Consider the following 18,600-nt stretch of genomic DNA (forward strand, 5'->3'; position numbering starts at 1 on the left):
GGAGTAATGCTTAAACAGGTCTGTTCTTTCATTTAGAAGGAGAAAACTGTATACTTAACTTAGGCTGTCATTAATTATAGATCTCTAAATAAAGAATGTCCCATGTAAATCTCCCCTACTTTCTCTGGAAAGGGGTAACTGGAAGAACCTGATACAAACCAATGAATCATTCTTTAAATTATATTACTTTATTGTATGGTGGTGCCTATAGCATCTGGAGCTGATTGACTGCTGTAGATAAATTTGAAATTGGGAAGATGTTAAAAGAATGAACAGTAGCTTCTACAAATGCTTGTGTGCTGGGCACTGCATTGTGATTGTGTAAATGTTTAGGTAAAATTTTAAGCAGCAAGGAGGACACATCAGAAAAGTACTCAGTTGTATTTATCAAGTGTCTGATGTGCACGTTGTACCATCTTGAGGCCTGTTTTCTGTGAAATCTTGGAATAACATCTTTTTTCTATGTTAGCATAACTTTCAGAAGTCAAATCATTTACTTGTTTATATGGCTGATTAGCTGTTTCTGGGTGAACAATCATTTAAAATAATTTGACAGCTCTTTAGAACTACTGAATTCAGATAGTGAGGGCCAGAAATATTTGTTTCCTGTGATGTATTTTTCTTTTTGCTTGGTTTTCTGTTCCTTCTACCATCCCAAATGCAGCCATCTGTTATCTGCTGTTCACACTTTCCTGTTAAATTTATGATCCAGTCAGTTCATGTGCTTTTGCCTATGAGTAACATTATTCTTCTGAATAATTCTGTTGTCAGTAAGGAGATTATTCACTATAACATAATTATTCACATGCATAAGCATGTGTAGGGCTGTGGCCTTAAATTGTGAGAGGTCTGAGTTGGGAAGCTGACCTCTTTTCTCTGTCTGTAAAGTGTCACATACGGTTGAGACGCAGTGTATACAGCATTAACTTGGAGCAACTGCTGGAGTAAATGAGGCAAATGAGCTTTTACAGAAGACATGCTAATTAAGCAGCACTGGCAAAAAAGCAAAAAGTTAAAACTGGATTTGCTACCCTCCTGATTTGCAGGAGTGACCAATTTCCTTTCCCTTGAGCTTTCTCTAAAGAAAATGTGTGCAGGGCAGTGCAAAAGATGAGTCTGGGATGGCAGGAAATCTAACTAGAACAGCAAAAAGGTTAAACAAGAACAGAAGGTCAGCAGAAGAGGTCAGGCACTTGTATCGGGGAAGGAGCTGGCAGAGTGCTGGAAGAATCAACTTTATTTCACATCCCATGGGTAACCCTTACTCTGACTCACACAGCTGGGGAAAGAGCATTTGTGTTCCCTCACTGAGAGCTTTGCAGGCTGGCTGTCAGCAAAGGGTGTGCTTGAAGCCTGCGCCCTCCTAAACAGGATGCCTTCTATAAACATACTGAAGTTGTCATGGTCTGGTCAGCACTTGCCTTTACCCTTATGGGTGGTGAAGAGATGTAAAACGAAGCAGGCAGTTTCAGAAAAGGCTCTGTGTTATCTTATGCAATACGTAGAAAAATGTTGGTATCTTCATCTCTCATTTGGAGAGTAGTTGCAACCAAATAGCGCCAGAAATTTCTGGTCAAATGATACCTCAGAATTTTAATCAGATTAGCTGCTCAATCAGGAGAGCCGGGGGCGGGGGGGAAATGATGTCTTTGTGTTTGTTACGGAGGGACTGGGATAAAGGGGTTTTGGCAGTCAACAGTGCTCGGTGTGTTACAGGTGCACTTCCCAGCCCCGGACAACACATAATGTGTGGATTCCATCTCAAAAAGCCCTACGGATTAGAGGCTCCCAGAAGACCCAGTATGTTTTGGTACTATAGTTAGACCAGTATAATTGGAGGTGTAATTTTCACCAGCAAGCCAAAATCTCTGTGTCTTTTTGGCTTGTTTTATTCAAACACTTCTCTTTCATTTTATGCTGATAAGTTTACTTTCATTAACTGCAAATATAGTAACTTTTGCTGGTAATTAAAACTATTTTGTCTAATCCGGTGCATCTGAAATGATCCCGCAGCAGGCTTGCAGATGGTTCTGGAGGATGCTGCGTCCTGCAGTCCCACTGGGGACCTGAGGCTTCCTGATCTTACACCATTAAAAAAAGAAACCTAAAATTAGTCATTGTTCATGCACTTAGGTGATAATGTTTCTTGAAATTCGCTACAGGCGTAAGCTTTATCGCTGTGAAATCTCCGAGGAGGACGTTCTGTTCCCCTGGCAGCAGACATGGGATCATCTCTTGAAACTGCCGACACCAGCCTTGGCACAGGCTGCAGAATTTCACGTCTTGTAACCCAGATGAATTACCGTGTGCTCGCGCTTTGTTATAACACGCGAACAGAACTGAGTCACTCGGGAAGAGACGTCTACCACGGCCAGGTTTTTCCACATCCTTGCGAAGGAAGCCCTCCCACCTCGCCCCGAGCGCCGGCAGCGCGCGTGGTGCGTGCCGAGGTGCCGCTGCCCGGCTGCCGGCCCGGCCGGGGCGGTGCGTGGCCATCGCGGCGGCAGAGCCGGCGTGCCTGGCATGCCTGGGCTCCCGGGAGAGCTCAGAGCCGAATGCGTGCTTCCCGGCCGTCGGCGTGCTTCGCTCACATCGGGGAAGGCAGCGATGCCCCTGCTTTTCGCAGAGCTGCTTCCAAGGTGTTTGGGAAACGTCAGTATCGCTCTGAGGAATATTTTTAGACATTTCAGTCTCCCAGCTGCTCCTAATAGCTTGTGTAAATTATGCAAACATTTGCACAGCCTCTTGGAGGGCGAGTTCCTAGGCTCTTTTCCTCCTTTGCCCTGCGGATCTTCCTGTAGTGTGTTTATGGCAACTGGTTCTGAGGTGTCTGAGCATGGGTAAGAAAGTCCATAAATCTGCAGAGTATACGTGTTAATGAAAGCTTTTCTCTTCACAGGTTTTGCTGTGGTATATTTTGTCATTATGAGATGTCGTCTACCAGTGCTTCATTTGTGCAAATTAGATTTGATGACTTGCAGTTTTTTGAGAACTGCGGTGGAGGGAGTTTCGGGAGTGTCTACCGAGCCCGATGGATTTCTCAGGACAAGGAGGTGGCTGTAAAGAAGCTGCTCAAAATAGAGAAAGAGGTAAGACTTTACTTTTCATTCACTTTGCTGTGGAAACAAGGACAGAAATTCTTTTCTAGCGTCTTCCATGCTGTAGCTAATTGAGGCAGACTACCTTGGGCTTTTTGTTTGTTTAATTGCAAAACCCTGTAACTGGATGATGGTACAATAAAGATATACTGAGGGGGGCCCAGCTGCGGCTGTCTCTGGTTTTAAGTGTTATTGTTTTACTGTTTATTGTCCTCCCCCACTTTTCTTGTTTATCACCTCCTCTCTGCCCAGGTCCTGAGGAGGAGGAGAGCTGGCTGCACCTGTGGAGCTAGTAATTTCCCTTTGATACCACTGGGCATGTTGCTAGATAGGAAGAGGTCGTATTCACTGTCTTTCCCTGCTTCTGTCATCTGGTGTCTTAAGCACTGTGGTTCACACCTGTATGTTCACTATAGGCTTACTGTATGTTGCTCAGCGTTGTCTCTTCCCTGCCTGCTTCAGGTTTTGATTTGGAGCCTCACTAGCTCTGAATTAGTCCTAGCCGAGCTTCAGCTTGGTCTCATCTTGCAGAGAGGTTTAAGCCTAACCGTTCTACTGGTCACCTTCCCTCGTGGCATCCTGTGCACCTGGAAGGGCAGGCAGGTCCTTGGCAGTCCTGTGGGAAAAGGCAGAATTAACTTACTGCGTCTTTACCAAGGTTGGTTTGAGGTTTTTTTTTTAAACCCTTGACCCTCAGCTTTGTACAGTTCCAGCCGAGACACGGTGTATGTGGTTGTCACAGTGCTCCAGTCTGCCTGCTGCTCGCCACTGCTGATGCAGCAGTGAGGACACACCAGCATTGTGATGGACAGCACAGTTACTGGACTGCCGTTCCAGCATGACTGTATCTAACTTGTGTACAATATCCTCAAAGTATTTTAGGAAGACAGTTATAAGCTGGAGGACAGCAGAGCAGTGCTAGGGATAATGCCCAGTACACCAAAGTTCATCCACTGCTGCAGCAACCAAGTTAGCGTGATTACGTCATGCTTAGTGATGTAATAAGCATGTTTGATTGTGATTAAGCAAGTTGCTGTCTAAAATAATGTGAAAGGATCTAATGGTATTTCCAGGATGGTGGGAGATGTACACCTTCTGTCCAATGTCAGCCTGTACTCTTCTCTATTTTTACTATTTGTTAATATCAAAAGATAGACAAAGACAAGTATAATTGGTGCTGTGCAGTATCAGCAATGTGCTCCTTAAAAATCAACTGGCTGGCAGATCTCAGTAGTGGGCAGTGAAGTTTAATTACCTAATAGGTGTATTTCTGGTGGGATTGCACAGGAGTTTGTGCTACATCTTTTGCCAGGTACTTCAAGCATTTTTGAAAGAAAATTTAAAAACAATATTACTGCATCTTGTGAAGGCATAAACCTTTGTGGAATGGGAAAGGATGGAAAAAGTAGGACAGTCATATGTATTGCTTGACATAGTTGGACCATTTGACAAAAAATACTTGTTTTAAAACAACCAAATACAGTGTTCAGCTTGTAGTAACAAGGAACACAGGTTGCACACTAGGAAAAGGAAACCGTATGCTGCAAAGAATTTCATATAATTTAAGGGTTTATTTAGGAATTAATGAAGACTTGCAGCTCATTAAGAGCTCATATCATGGTGCTGTTAGGCAAATTAGGTTAATACCCTTGCATATCCAAATGAGGATCAAGTCATATGTAAGAACCAGGTGCGCTTTCTCTTCGTATGTGGTACTGGGGAAATGAGTGTTAGGCAGTAGGCACAGACAGGGTTCTGTTGTATTTAAAAGAGTGTAAATGAACCGGAGGGGCAGCCTGAGGGGGACTGCAAAACACAAAGAGTGGAAAGTAGGGGGGCTGTGAGGGAGTGTGTGTCGGAAGGGGCACGATGGACATCATCCGTCAGGATGAGTTGACAGAAGGGGAACAAGTACCTTCCAGAACAAAATTTATTTTCCTTCAGTCTGGTCATCATTTGCAGCTTAAACTGGCAAGACTGGTTATAGTTGGGAGCAGCTTGGTGTGGGCACCTTCTCTTGAAAGTTTTCTGGGGAGGCAGCAAAGAGGCAAGTGGTGATACCTTAAATAAGGGTAGCAAGTTTTGCCAGAACTTGTCTGTCAAAAATCCTAGAGAATTAAAAAAATAAGAGCTTGTTTACAAAAACTGCATTTTCATATGGAGAGAATGCTGGGCTTGTTTAGTGAAAAAAGTTATTATAAGAACTAATGGTTGGGATCTGAAGCCAGACAAATTAGGATGGGAAAGAAAGCACAAATTATAAGAAGTGAAGATGAGTAACGCTTGGAGCAGACTACAAATGCAATAAGCGAAAACGGAGAATCCTTTCCATCTCTTCATGTCTTCACATTCAGATGTCTTTTTGGACCAATGTTTTTGTCTAGTTGTTGAGCTCAACGCGAGAGCAGCTTGCCCACATAGTCGCCTGTGATGTACCAGAGGCCAACCTCGGTGGCCTAAAGGTCTCTTCTGACCCTAGTAGCTGTCAGTCTGTTTACATATGTAGTATGTTTATCTGTGGTGATGACAATAATCAACATTTGTGGCAGAACTGTGCTGAAAGTCATGGTGAATCAATGGCTTTTTGGATAGCAATAGAAAAATAACTCGCCATAATTATATGTATCTGTATTTAGTAGGTATTTGGATGGCTTGCATTTAATCCAGAAAATTAATTATTACTCTTTATAGTTTATTTGAAAGGAATTGTCCTTTTAACTCTGTGACTGATCGTCTTGTATTTCTGTTAACTGCTGCCAGTAATCCATAACAACTGATTACAGGGAAAACAGAGGAGAGTTGGGAAAAGCTTGCTCAGAAGAATTTTGTGCTAACTGAGTCCAAGGGCACACAAGCCAAGTCAATAGAGCTGTGGTATCATTCTGCAAATATGTTGTATCTGTGTTTCATTTTATTAAACAAGCCAATCAAAACCAGCAAAGATCTTGAAGGCTTGATATTAGCCAAGTGGCTAACAAATTCTAACATGTGAAACAAAGCAATTTTTGTTGCAGTGTATAGCAGCATATCATACTAAAATATGTGCTCAGAAAAACTTCCAAATACTTGGAAGGGTGTTGCTCAGACAGATTTCTTCAAAACTCTTTAAAATTTGAGAAATGGGAAGACCTCTGCAAGGCATTAACTTTTTATAGACAGGCAGTAAAATATGACTGTATGGGAAGAGGTGTGTGTTTATGTGAATAAAATACAGCTAATTAGATGTACTGAGAAAAATTAATATGCTGCAAGGCCTTTACTGTCTAGTCCAAGCACTTTAATAGTTTTAGGTTTTAAGCAAGGATCAGGAGTTCCTTGTGAATTGTTTTATGGAAAATCAAACTATCGGCATGATGTTTATGATGCATGTGGGGAGAGTGGAAATGCCTTGTAGTAGGATATGCACTTGCTCCTTTTGCCCTAAGTGATAATTATGTGCACTCATTGAAGAAAATTGCACAGCTACTACTCAAGGAAGTTATTTGGTGTTTTTGTGAACGATTTATATGAATTATTGGATAAGCCCATAATTTGGCTCCCACTGAAATGGATGGCAGAGATTGGGCCCAAAGGCCTTATTCTGCAAATTGCTAGCAGTTCTTTTGACTCTATTATCTTGAGCAGATAACTGCTGGAGTGAAATGTTACAAATGTTGTTTTATGCCTTGCCATGTTAGCTTTTCACTGAATAGCACTCACCTCCTTTGATTGTCTGTACATCTCTGAAGTTCCCCTGTTATTTGTCACTGCTTTTGAAGGCTGTGCTTTTGGTGGCTGTTTTTTGGCATCTGGCATCTGATCTGGAGTGCGGTTCTAAACCCGGAGGCTTATTACTGCTGGAGTTTTACCTGAAATTTGAATTCAATTTTAATGTCACTGCTCTTTGGAATTACTCCATGATCCATGAGTTGTCTCTGAACTACTGATGGACAGCAGTATTGCATCTGATTTGCTTGCTTCAGCTGTTATAACCACAGTACTTAGGTACAAGATCGTTTGGTTTCATGCAGTACAACTGTTCCTGGATTCCTTCAAAATGCTGGCAGTGGTCTCTGCAAACTGCAGGAGAGTAGCGGAAGAAAACACCAGTAAAATATAACTGTAATCTTATTGAGAAATACTGGTGAACTAACAGAACTAACTTGTGGATAAAAGATGTTAAATTGGGTAGGATTAACTGTGCACGCTTTGTTCAGTCATGTCTGTGCAATGCATTTGAGTTTTATGAGACTCAGAAATAAAAACATGTTTTTACTAGTTTTGATGCTGTATTGCTGGAACTCTGACTACCATGGAAATTAATTTTATACTGTCAGGTTTTCTTGTATGTAATACACGTGCAATAAGCTTTAGGGGATCTTTTAATGCTTCATAAAACTTTTCATATGGAATATACTTCAGCTTGTTCACTTTTTTGATTTGCTGATCCACTTCTGGAAGGGACTATGCAGGAAACATGGATTGTGCCTGTACCTTTCAAAGGGGATGAGTTAAGTATAACCACATGCATGTCACTGGACTTACCTCACTCGTGTTTGTATTCCTGAAAGAGAGCATGTGGTAATTTTAATGTGGGTCATGAGAGTAAGGACTGGGAATGACTTTCAAGAGTAACAACAGAAAAACAACAGAGTAAAATAGAGCAAACCAAACTGAAATTGGTATTTAGCCCTGACAGGCCTAAAAATAGTAGATGTTCTTTTTGCTTGTGGTTTATAGCTGGTATGGGTGCTTGAGTGCCAGCCTTGAATGACTCTCCACACTGGGACTTGGCTGTAATGAAGGGCAATTCTGGTGCTTTTTTTATTATTTTATTAGCTCCTTCTAGGAGCTCTTGCTCCCTTACTCCTCTCATGTCTGAGTCAGCAAGTATTGAGGGTGATTCAAGGTAACATCTGCCAGGAAATGTCTGGATTTTCCTGGTTCCAACTTGGAGTCGGGGGACAACAAACCCCTTATTTCAACCCATGGTCCTTTGGTGCAGGTGCTATTGCTAATGAATGGTGACAGGGGGCCTAGAGTGTGTGCTGTATAAAGGTACATAAGGTGTAGGAGTCAAATACATGAACTTCCCATAGATACCTGCACCTATATTGGAAAATTACAGAGTTCACAAAAAAAAAAAAGAGAGATTGCATATCCCTAGAGTAAGTTATATCATGGGAACCCTTCCAGTCTTGTATTCATTTAAAGAAATACTGCTGTATCTTGTTAACAGCTAAAAGGAAATAAAACTGTATTTATTATACCAGAGGGGTGTCTTAAAATGTCTCTGTTTCTCTTTAGTGGTTATTTTGCACGGTTTTCTGTTTATTTTTTTGTATTTTGGTAAAGTAAATGGTTTAGAGCATTCCTCTTGGTGCTGATTAGGGTATTTCCAAAAGAGGATACTTGGTACACTGTGAAAGTTGTCAAAATGGGTTCAGATGCTTCCATATGTTGTATATATTCTTTATCTTGCAGGATAAATCATTTTGGATAGGACAGACTTCTGCAGTAAATCTCTGACTGCTTTTGAGTTTGCCCTCCTCTTGGCTTTCATTCAAGGGGTATTTTCTGGAGGACTTTGTTTTGTAAATGAATGTCTTGTTTTCAGGTGTCAAGAAAGTCACTGCATTAGATTTTCTCAGTAGGTGCTTTGGATAAGACTGTACTGTAAGTGTCAAGAGGCGTATGTGTTGCAACCAAAATGATACCAAAACGCCATTTGGTATTTGGGAGATACAAGTATAATGAAAGATGTTGTAGCACTGCCAGAACGCAGTTATCCTTGTGAAGAACAGGCCTTAGTTTCATTTTGCCTGTTTTAAGAAGAAACTTAATTCCTCTGCATCTCTGCTCCCCAAAATGAACTCAGAAACATAGAAATCCAGGCACAGAAATGTATTTGTCTGTATTTTGCTACATTTTATTGTAGCAAGTTTTTTTTATTTGTGTATTTAAACATTTTTATACCAAGTTTTCCATTAGATGAATAATGTATTTCAGAGTTGCTTCATGTAAATAATAAGTATTTGTAGTACAAGTTGTGTGACTTACTGAGGCTTTTTGACCAGCTTAATTTGAAATTATTACTTACGCAGGCTTGTGTATACACATTCTTTTAAATCAAGCCAAGTTTGGCTTAATTTGATTTACACATCAGCTTCAATGAAGCTGGCATGCCAGGGCCCAGACTGGCAATCTGTGGCTTCAGAAGGTATTTTGGGTCAGTTGAGACATAGTGACTGTCAGCGTTGTCATCTTAGCATGCAGTAAAATAAAAGCAATTTCACAAGTGCTAGGAATCTTGCTCTAGCCATATTTAAGAAATTACCCTATCTTTTTTTTTTTTTGAATCAGCTAAAGCACCAGATTTTGTATTGAAATTTTTAAATTGTAAAAGGTTAAGTGCACATGTCCTTCTGTTGACTGGTGAGCAGCTTTGAACAGTTACTACATAAGCAAACTTGATAAACAGGTAAATTAATAAGCGAAGATAGAACAGATTTGTCTCTTTCTTCCTTTCGTTGGACTCTTGAATTGCCCTAAACTTTGTTAGCGTAAGCAAAATTACCTTGCAGGTACCGCTGGTCAGGAATACACATGCAGTTGCCATAGCTTGGTTGAGGCACAGGGACTTATTCCCTCAGGAATATCTCTGTGAGGTTTGGACCTTTTTACCTCAATTATCTTTTTTTTTTTTTTTTTTTTTTTTTTTTTCTTTTTTTCCAGAAGGTGCAGCATCTACAGAGGAACAAGTTTTTATGCCAATTTCCTACAAATTACAAATAAATGTTGTTTCGAATAGGGAGAAAATCTGTCTCTGATTATTTAGAAAACACTCTTTCTTATCCTTTTTGCTATCCACAATATGTAGCCTATTAGAATATTATTAAGTATTCTTTAGTTTCATAATTAGTTTAATTCTGATGTATATTGTCTTAAAAATTATTCTGTCAATCTGCTGTAAATTGTTGTTTGACAGTGGGTTGCTCAAATTGACAGTAGATACTTAGCCACAATTAAGGGTATTTTTCCTAGTTTTTAGATTTTTTTTATTTTGCTCTAGATATATTCTTCCCTTTTCTGTTTTCTTTTTGCATGGGCTCAGTTATTATTTATAATTTGGAGGAGAGGTTGTGTTGCTTATTTCTCCATGCCAGCAACCCTTGACATCAAATGGCAGCTCTTCTGTTTCCCCTCCCACGACATTCTGTGACCCCAAGCTTCTGTTGAAGTGATCAACTGCAGAATGGTATTTTTAGATGTTTAAGTTGTCCTGAAGCTTTGCTGGAGAAACCTCATGGATATGGAAGAGGTCCTTTTCTCTCAAGGAGGTGTTTTAGACTGTTGCAAGCAATTGAGGGTTGATTCAAGTTAGTCTTAGCTGTACATTTATCTAACCATATAGTTTTCTTAAGGTTACAGTACAAAATCACATGGCAGGTGAGATTTAGTGGTAACTTTAGAGTATGGTGATTGCATGTTTGAGTCTTGAGTGCTTGAGGGACAGTGACAATATAAATGTCTGTGACCCATGTTGAAATGTGTTGGTATTGCAGTCCCTGGGGACTCTAATTAAATAATTTACACTCACTGCAGCATATGGAATGACAAATTTTTGTTTCTGATATTACCAAAGTTGCCGTTGAGGTGTGTGGAAGTACTGTTTGAATCTAACACAGTTTCTGACTTGTTGCACTCTCACCTGATGGTGGACACGAAGTCAGGGATCTGTGCTGGAGGTGGTGTCATCTGAGTCGGGGACCACTGGTCTCCTGGAGGCCGTTTTTCACAGGTGTATTCAGAGCTGAGCGTGGGGGCCACAATCTTTAGTTGGGGACCCCAAAATACCTGCCACACACATGGTAGCAGTAGAATTTTGAACAAGTGTTTTGTCCTTTTAAGAGGGCAGTAAAACAGCTGATAGGACTAGATGTGCCCTCCTTCACTTGCTCTCCCTCCCCCCCTTAATTTTTGACTGGCTAAGTAGTGTAAGGCTCTGGGGCACAAAATTTAATTGAAAACAAAATTGAAGAAAAAAAAACATAAAAATACATATCCTAACTTTAAGGGAAGCATCAAAATCAGTCTTTTTAATTGTAATGATGCAACTAAGACTGTAAAAGTTACTTCACATTTACCTATTGCCACTTATTAAGGTGCTGATAGAAAAAGTTTCCTTTTTAAGAAGACAATATAAACAGTCACAAGGAAACATCCAGACCTGTTTATGTTAGCTGGAGGCTGCACAGGAGCTCACAGAACAGATTCAGTGTTAACTCTTTCTCTCATACTCAATTAATTATATTAACACGATGGGAGATGAGGCCAATAAGGGCGGACATAGAGCTGCTCTTCTGATCCAGCTGCCTCCAAACTGCCCTGTTTGTCCTTTTTGATGTGTTTCATCTGTTGCAGTTTAGCTGCTGGGGAAGAATCCTATTTGCAAATACATGTTTGCTTATTAGATTGTTGTGTAGTGAATTTACATTGTGCATAATTTCTATTTAAGAAAGCCAGCTCCACTGGGAAACGGAGTGCCTCGAGTACCTGTGGCCATTTCTATGCCTCCTCTGTCCTCTCTGCAGCTCAGCTGCCGGACGCCTGGAGAGCGGGGCAGCCCGTTGTGCACACAGGATGGGCCCCACTTCGGCTGCACCTCCTCGGCGAAGTAGTGCCTGGCCCCTGGATGTCACTGAAAGGGGACAGCGTCACACGCCTTCCACTTTTCTGCATCTGGTTGCTCATTTATTTCACCCCAAAACTTCTGAAAATTGAGGTTCCTTGTGGCTAAATGTTGTAAGCAGGGGAGAGAAAAAATCATGTAATGATACACACCTGACCAGCTGTGGGTTTTGTGTGCCGGGCATGAGTTTCCAGTAGCTGCACCAAAAATAAGCACGGTTTGTAAAAACCCTTGAGCTGCTATAGGAGAAGCAGGCAAGCTACTGGTAGACACAAGAAGACAAGATGCAGTTGCTTTGTACAAAGTTCATTTTTGGAAGGTGGAAAAACCAAAAGGCAGGCAGACAGGCTGGGTGGGTGTCGGCTTTTCAATGAAAACTGAGGCTCTCTGGCAGAGGCAGAATGGGAGAGGCGAGTAGGTGGTTGTTCTGGAAACTTGTTAAAATAATCTAGTTGCTGCACCCTTGAATGAGTGAGTAACATTTTCCAAGAGGGTATCTTTTCCTCTTCCTTGGAAGAACTGCAGAGCAGAGAAAATATAGTGCATGCCTGTGTGCAGTTAGAGGGGGAAAAGCACAGAAATCACTTCTTGTCTAATAACATTAATTTTAGTAATGTCAGATGCATTTGAGGCAATCCTATCAAAGATGATGGCTTATAAGTAGTGATTGGTAGTTTTCCTTTTTGGTGAACTGTGTAGTTTTAATCTCCTAAACGAAGGAAGAGGCTTTTTACTTTGACCTCTTTGCGATGTGCCTGTGTATACTGTGAGGAGCTGTGTGTGATATAAGTATGGTAGCAACAAATGGGTAAAATTTGGAGCTGTTCAACTGCTCTTCCTTTTGGATGTCGCCTTGCTATACTCCCTGTAAGAGTTTGTGAGGGCCCTAAAGGCAAGTACAGGATCCAGAACCCCACTCATTAGGACCACACATGTTGTAGTTCTGCTCTTAACTTTTGCTTTTTCGATTGTTTATGTATTAGTACCAAAGTCTTTATTGTAAAGCCTTCTCTCCAAGCCAGTGTCTCATCTGTCCTGTGCAGAAATTGGCAGTAATGTGGTTTCTGGCACCGTGTCCCAAGAGATTTACCCTGTTGCTGTTGCAAACTGTTTCCCTGTTAGCGCTACAATTCTGGAATGAGTCCTGCGATTCTTCACTGACTGGGAATAAAGTTTGGTCCTACCGTGGTAAACAAGCATACTGGTATTGTTGCTTAATAAATCTGCAGTCTGCACTATGAAACCTCCTGCCTTTTCATGACTGTGTTTCTGTTCTATACTGTGAGAAGGGAGAGATTCCCTGCCTATTACAGCTGTTAGAGACAAATGTGGAGTAACAGCACTAACGGGGAGCCTGGCTCCAGAAATTCAGGGCAAGTGACACTTGATTCTGTAACGACACTGGCATCGGCTGTTAGCTCTAGTGACATGGTCATCGCCTTGAAGCTGTGACCTGAGTTCCCTTTTTGGGAAAGAAAAAACCCGCAGATTCATTTCAAAGACCAGGGCAGCTGCTTTGTTTGTCTTTTTAAAATCTGTATTTCTGCCTTTTTGCTTGGTCAGTGTTTAGAACCATTAAAAAAGTAAATGTGACATGGGGACTGAGATCCTGCAGCTAGAGCTCTTTTATAATTACATATTCAGCCACAACCGTACAAAGGAAAATGAGAGTCCCTTTTCCTTTATGTATCATATTTCAGTTTTCCCTTAGGTTTAAATTGGCATTTTGGACTATGTTCGCTGGAGCCACTGAAGAGCTTATCAGAAAAGGAAGGAAACAGAGGGAGGGAAAGAAAGATAGATTTCCAAATGATAACCTTTTGAATAGTCCAAGTTCAATCCCTAAAACAAAAAGTGGAATCTTTTTTTTTTCTAAATAATGTGCTCTACAGTCTCACCTCTCATCTTGAGAAACATGAAAGAGCAAGTAAAAGAGATGACCCAAATCACAGAGTTCCTTTGAAAGCAGAAATTCAGCTGTTTTGAACACTTACAATCAAAGGAAGTGGTTTCCCTAATTACATGAACTATGTGAAAGCTCTCAGAATAGCTCTTCCACCCCAGGATTCCTTGCACTTTAGAAGTTTGCATAAAAGCTCACATGGAGAATCAGATGCAAAGTGTTTGATTCAAATTTTATTAGACAGAAGTGAGCATACATTCATATCTCTGGGTTTGACAGCTGGTTGGGTTTGGACCACAATCCTGGGTTTGATGGATTTGTCCTATACTTTAAAATCTTTCACTCTTCAGGTTCTCTGGTGAGACACCCCTTTCAAGAGAAAACTGGAAATGAAAAAATGGAGAAGGGATAGAGGGGTCCTTTTGTGAGCTTTCAGTTGAGGATTCTTCACCCTGATTAGGCTGTTCATTGCTGTGAAAATCCATCCCTGTACACAGCTTTTAAAAGAATGAGGAATTTTACTTCCTCTCATTTTAAAGAAGCTATATATTTGGAAGAACTGGCATTTGAATTCTACAACTTCAGTATTATTCTAGCACCACCATTTTCTTCAACCCATCAAAATTCTGAATTCAGTAGAGACTGAACAAAAAAGCAGTATTTTCAGAAGGCTATTAAAACTTGTGCTTTCTTTTTGTACATGTACAATAATGAAGGTATGTTAGTCTAAACTAAACAGTGAGGACACATGAAAAGATGCAGGACAATTCTAAAGGCTTAAGATCTCTGTTCCTCAATATTTCATTTTCAGAAAAAGTTCTGCTTTTTTGGTGGTTTCGAAGTAATGGGAGGAAGCAAAATGGAGAAATTGAAGTAATATCAAGATCATTTTCAAATGTAGGCACCTTACGTTAGATGCATCATTGACCCAGTTGAAATGCTCGGTTTTCTCAAAATTTTAGCAAAGTAGAGTATGATTTCATTTTTGCTCAGTAGGAAATGTCTTTATTTCTCAAACAGTTTATTGGCTAAAAATGTAGTCAGTTTCTTAGCAAAAGTTATGAGCATTCATCACAAAATTGTCTGTCCTGAAAGTGCTAAAGATAAGTACCTGGTCTTTACCGATTCTTCCTTTCCAAACCATCTCTGAAACTAACAAGGTGCCATTCCTCAGGATACAATATGGAATAATTGATGGTTGAAATATTAATAAATAATATTTGCAAGGTTTGCAATAATATGTAAGACCATCACACTTGTTCTGCACAACAGTAATCTCCAGATGGTCTTATATTCTCCAATCAGAGCCAACTACAGTAATTATATCCAGATTTGATAAAGACAGAGATAATTGGTGAAATTGGCCATGAGGAAAAATCTCAAAGCCCTCCAAACTGCAGCAATTCAAACTCAAGAAGGAAAAAGGGCAGAAGGGTTATGACTGCCTTCTGGATATACAGGATCAACCAAATCCTCTTCATGTTAACACTGAATACTAATAACAAAGTACTGCTACCTCTACTTGAAGAGAAGAACTGTTTCTCTGGGTGCTTTTTTCCTCTCAGTACTGCATCTTTCGTATAAGACTTTGCCTTCTTAAGCTCAATTTTTTCTTCTTCCCACCCCCCACGCCCCCAGCAGAAGGAAGGACTTTCCCTGGAATCAGGGAATTGTCATCTAGAAGTGAACACCCTCAGCTGGCCGGTGGTGTTGCAAGTAAAGTGCACAGCACAGTAGAAGCGTATGTGGAAAGGGAGGGGAAGTGTCAGGTAGCCATGAAGCACTCTGACAGGGTGGAGGAGAGTTCTGGCTGTGCCCTCAGTAGAGTTGTATCTCAGGCAGCGAAGCTTAGTGATCAGTACTGCTGGAGGATGATTTTGCTTGGATGAAGGAGAATGCATAAGTCATCCAAACCTTGCTTGATCTGAAGGTGGCATGGAAAATTACATTTACTCATGTCTGATCTTTGATGGGAGTTGATTTCTCCCTATATGTAAATTAGAATAGGTATCATAGAAGTTTTTGTGTACCCCTGGCATTGGAAAATGGGAAGCTGTGATATATGGGATGCTGTTATTCTTCCACACCAAAGGAGATGTTGCAGGTTTGAATCCTGGGTCCTGGATCCACCTTGTGAGCTCAGTTCATCGTAGTGAACATTGCCAATCTAATCCTTGTCATACTCAAAGCATAAATCAAACAGTAATTCTGCAAGGACTACAGGCATTGCTAGAACAGGAGGAGATGCAAATTATTTCTGCTGTACTCAGATTCCGACTGGAATTGTCATTAGCTGCAGCATGATGCCTCCTTTTCAGCTTTTCAGGTACAGCCAGTAGGAGAGAGGTTTCGTTGGTACGGTGCACAACATGATCCTGGTCCTGAAATTTCTGTGGGCTCTGTCATACAGTCTTCCTGCTTCCTCTTTAGCGTTTCATTTATCGCAGGGCCTTGGGAAGCACAGTGCAGGGCAATGGAGGAAGTAGTGCAAGTCAACTGTTTTGTAATCACAAAATAGATGATCTCCATTTTATAGCTGGCCTTTTAAATGTTTTTAATTCCCCACTGGGGTATGTGTGTGATACTCCTCTCATTTATTTCTGGATGTGTCTGGAATTTTTCTAATAAAATGATGAAAGAGAAAGTTAAAATTAAGTCTGAAGTTGCAGATTATTGATGTGGAAGTAGAAACTCACAAATGGAGAAATGCCAAAGCTGAATGTAGTTGCAAGATGTTCTTTCCCTTTACATGTTTACCCTAAATTATACTGTGGTTACGTTGTGGATTATTATTACAGTACTGTTATTTTTGCTTTCAACTGTCTTCTGTTTACCATTTTTTCTACATTGGTTATTCTTTTCGAAATTTTTGTCTGTTCATGTGTTTGAGTTAGAGCAGTTCTCAGAAACATTTTGTATATGCTGGAGAATGATAATTACTGGCATGCGTGATGCTGTGATTTTTTCCGTATTTCCAATTCTCCTTAGAGGAAATGCCCTTGGCTTGCCAGTATTCTGTTCCACCAAATCATTGCAAAGGAGTTGGAGCAGGCCTCAGGCTTTACATTCTCAGTTTGGTTCATTACTCAAGTTTTGCTCTTTCTGGTGGGTTTGAACCGCAGAGCCAAGTTTGCAGCACAGACATGGGTAGAGGTTACAGTACCTCTGGTTGTTCTGTCATAACTTTGGGGAAGGAACTGGCTTGGGATATTGCTATTTGGTTGGAGAAGAGCATTGAGAAAGTCAGACTTTTGGCTTAATTTGCAATCTGTGGTGGTACAAAAACTGTGTGACTTCTCTGCTCCTTGCAAATTAATGAAACATAAAGCCACAGACTTCATAGGATACCAGGTTTCTCTGTTATTAGTCTATTGCTTTTCTAGATAGGTTCTTCTAGATTTCCACTTTCTGCAGACTGCAGAGATACTGGTATTCAAGTTACTGCCTTTTAAAACAATTCAGTTTGAGGCTGACCACTTGTATTCTTATATAGATAAGTCATCAATGTAATTTATAAAAAAAGATTTTCTTTTCTGAAAGCAATTTTTTCATAACAAGGATTAGAAATGAAATAGTTGTTATTGACATATATATGTAAGCAGATAGCTATAAAGAAGTCTATATAAGGTAAATAGTTCTGTGTACAAGGAGTTCAGAGAAAAGTAGGGGAAAAGCTGAAGTTTCATGTCAGTAATACACAGTACAGTAATGCTGATAAATGTGGTTTTATGACACGAAAACCAATTTTTAAATAGTGCTAGTTTTCCTCTAAGATTTTTATCTTAGGCATTGTTTTATCTGAAAATTTTCAGTCTTAAGAGAAAGATTGAACTACCATGAAGGTAGCCTGAAGAATCCCAAGAGAAAATAAACAGTGGAGCTACGCTGCATAAAGGTAAAAGCTTGTCATTTCAGGAGTTTTGTCTAGTTTCATTATCTGAGCCAAGTTTCTAAGTGAAATACAGTTTCAATCTTCGACAAAGAACAGTTAACTTCTCAGAAAAAGCAGGTAAGGAATTTATGTCCTGAAGCTTTAGTTTTGTTGGGAATGGAGACTGATCCATAGTGGGCTAGGTGGTAGTGTGGACATGGCCAGAGAGCTGCTGCAAAGTCTCTTGTTCTGGCTATTGCTTGATGGCGTAGTCCTGTCTGAGGGGCAGTCATACTTAGTTGGAGAAGGTACAAGTCAGATTTTCATGGAGCTGGGAGTCCTGTGTTCCCAGAGACTGTTCTTGCTTATGTTCTTGTCAGCCTCACCAAGGTGAAAGGGAGATCTGGCTGTAACCTGAGGAAGGATGCTTACTGCTTTAGTCATGGTAAAGAGAAAGAAGACTTGGCAAATCACAGAGAGCTCGCTGCTCTGGATTCAGGAAGAAAGGTGATCTGTCATTAATACATGGTAAAACCAAAACTGGAAGCATATTCATGGTACAGTATTTGGACAGTTGCACATAAAGCCATGATGTGCGTCATGAAAATAATGCATTCAGATAATGAACAGCAGTTAGAGATTCAGATTATGGTGACAACTCATTTTCTTGAAAACTCCAGATTTTGTGAGCTTGTGCTATGGCATAGGTAAATGTGGCATGAAAAATGCTTCCCATCCATGGAGGACTCTCAGACACTCCAGCAGAAGAACGTCTGTAGTTGGCAACTACTTTCCCTCCTTTCTTTTATGCCAGCTGGTCAGAGACAGAATTCCTGTGCTGAAAGTCTTGTGTGCTTTTAAAGTAGGTGGCCTCTGGGTAGGGACCAATTCTTTGCTCTTCTTCAGGGGCAGGTAATTCTTGAGTTATAGCAGGGGGGAGCCTTCTACAGAGCTCTGATAGCCTGTGTGAGAAGCAAAACCCTACATGGTTCCCAAGCAGTTGCTGTTAACATATACCAGGGTGTTAACACATCTTGTGATGTGCTGTTTTCATGAG

At 40.6% G+C, this 18,600-nt stretch overlaps 1 protein-coding gene across 5 annotated transcripts in view; it reads left to right on the forward strand.

Moving 5' to 3' along the window:
- The window catches only part of MAP3K20 (mitogen-activated protein kinase kinase kinase 20), a 94,454-nt gene that overhangs the window by 3,871 nt on the left and 71,983 nt on the right, over nt 1-18,600 (forward strand). For 4 of the 5 annotated variants that reach the window (XM_032989671.2, XM_042808549.1, XM_042808548.1 and 1 more), the window contains exon 2: nt 2,900-3,089. In XM_032989671.2, the coding sequence (XP_032845562.1) occupies nt 2,931-3,089 (159 nt within the window). In that variant the 5' untranslated portion in view covers nt 2,900-2,930. Of the gene's footprint in view, nt 1-2,385; nt 2,653-2,899; nt 3,090-18,600 lie in introns of those variants that run through there. The other variant, XM_032989670.2, reaches the window with a different exon arrangement.

This window comes from Tyto alba, unplaced genomic scaffold, assembly GCF_018691265.1.
Source record: "Tyto alba isolate M040663 unplaced genomic scaffold, T.alba_DEE_v4.0 Super-Scaffold_7, whole genome shotgun sequence".
NCBI lineage: Eukaryota > Metazoa > Chordata > Aves > Strigiformes > Tytonidae > Tyto > Tyto alba.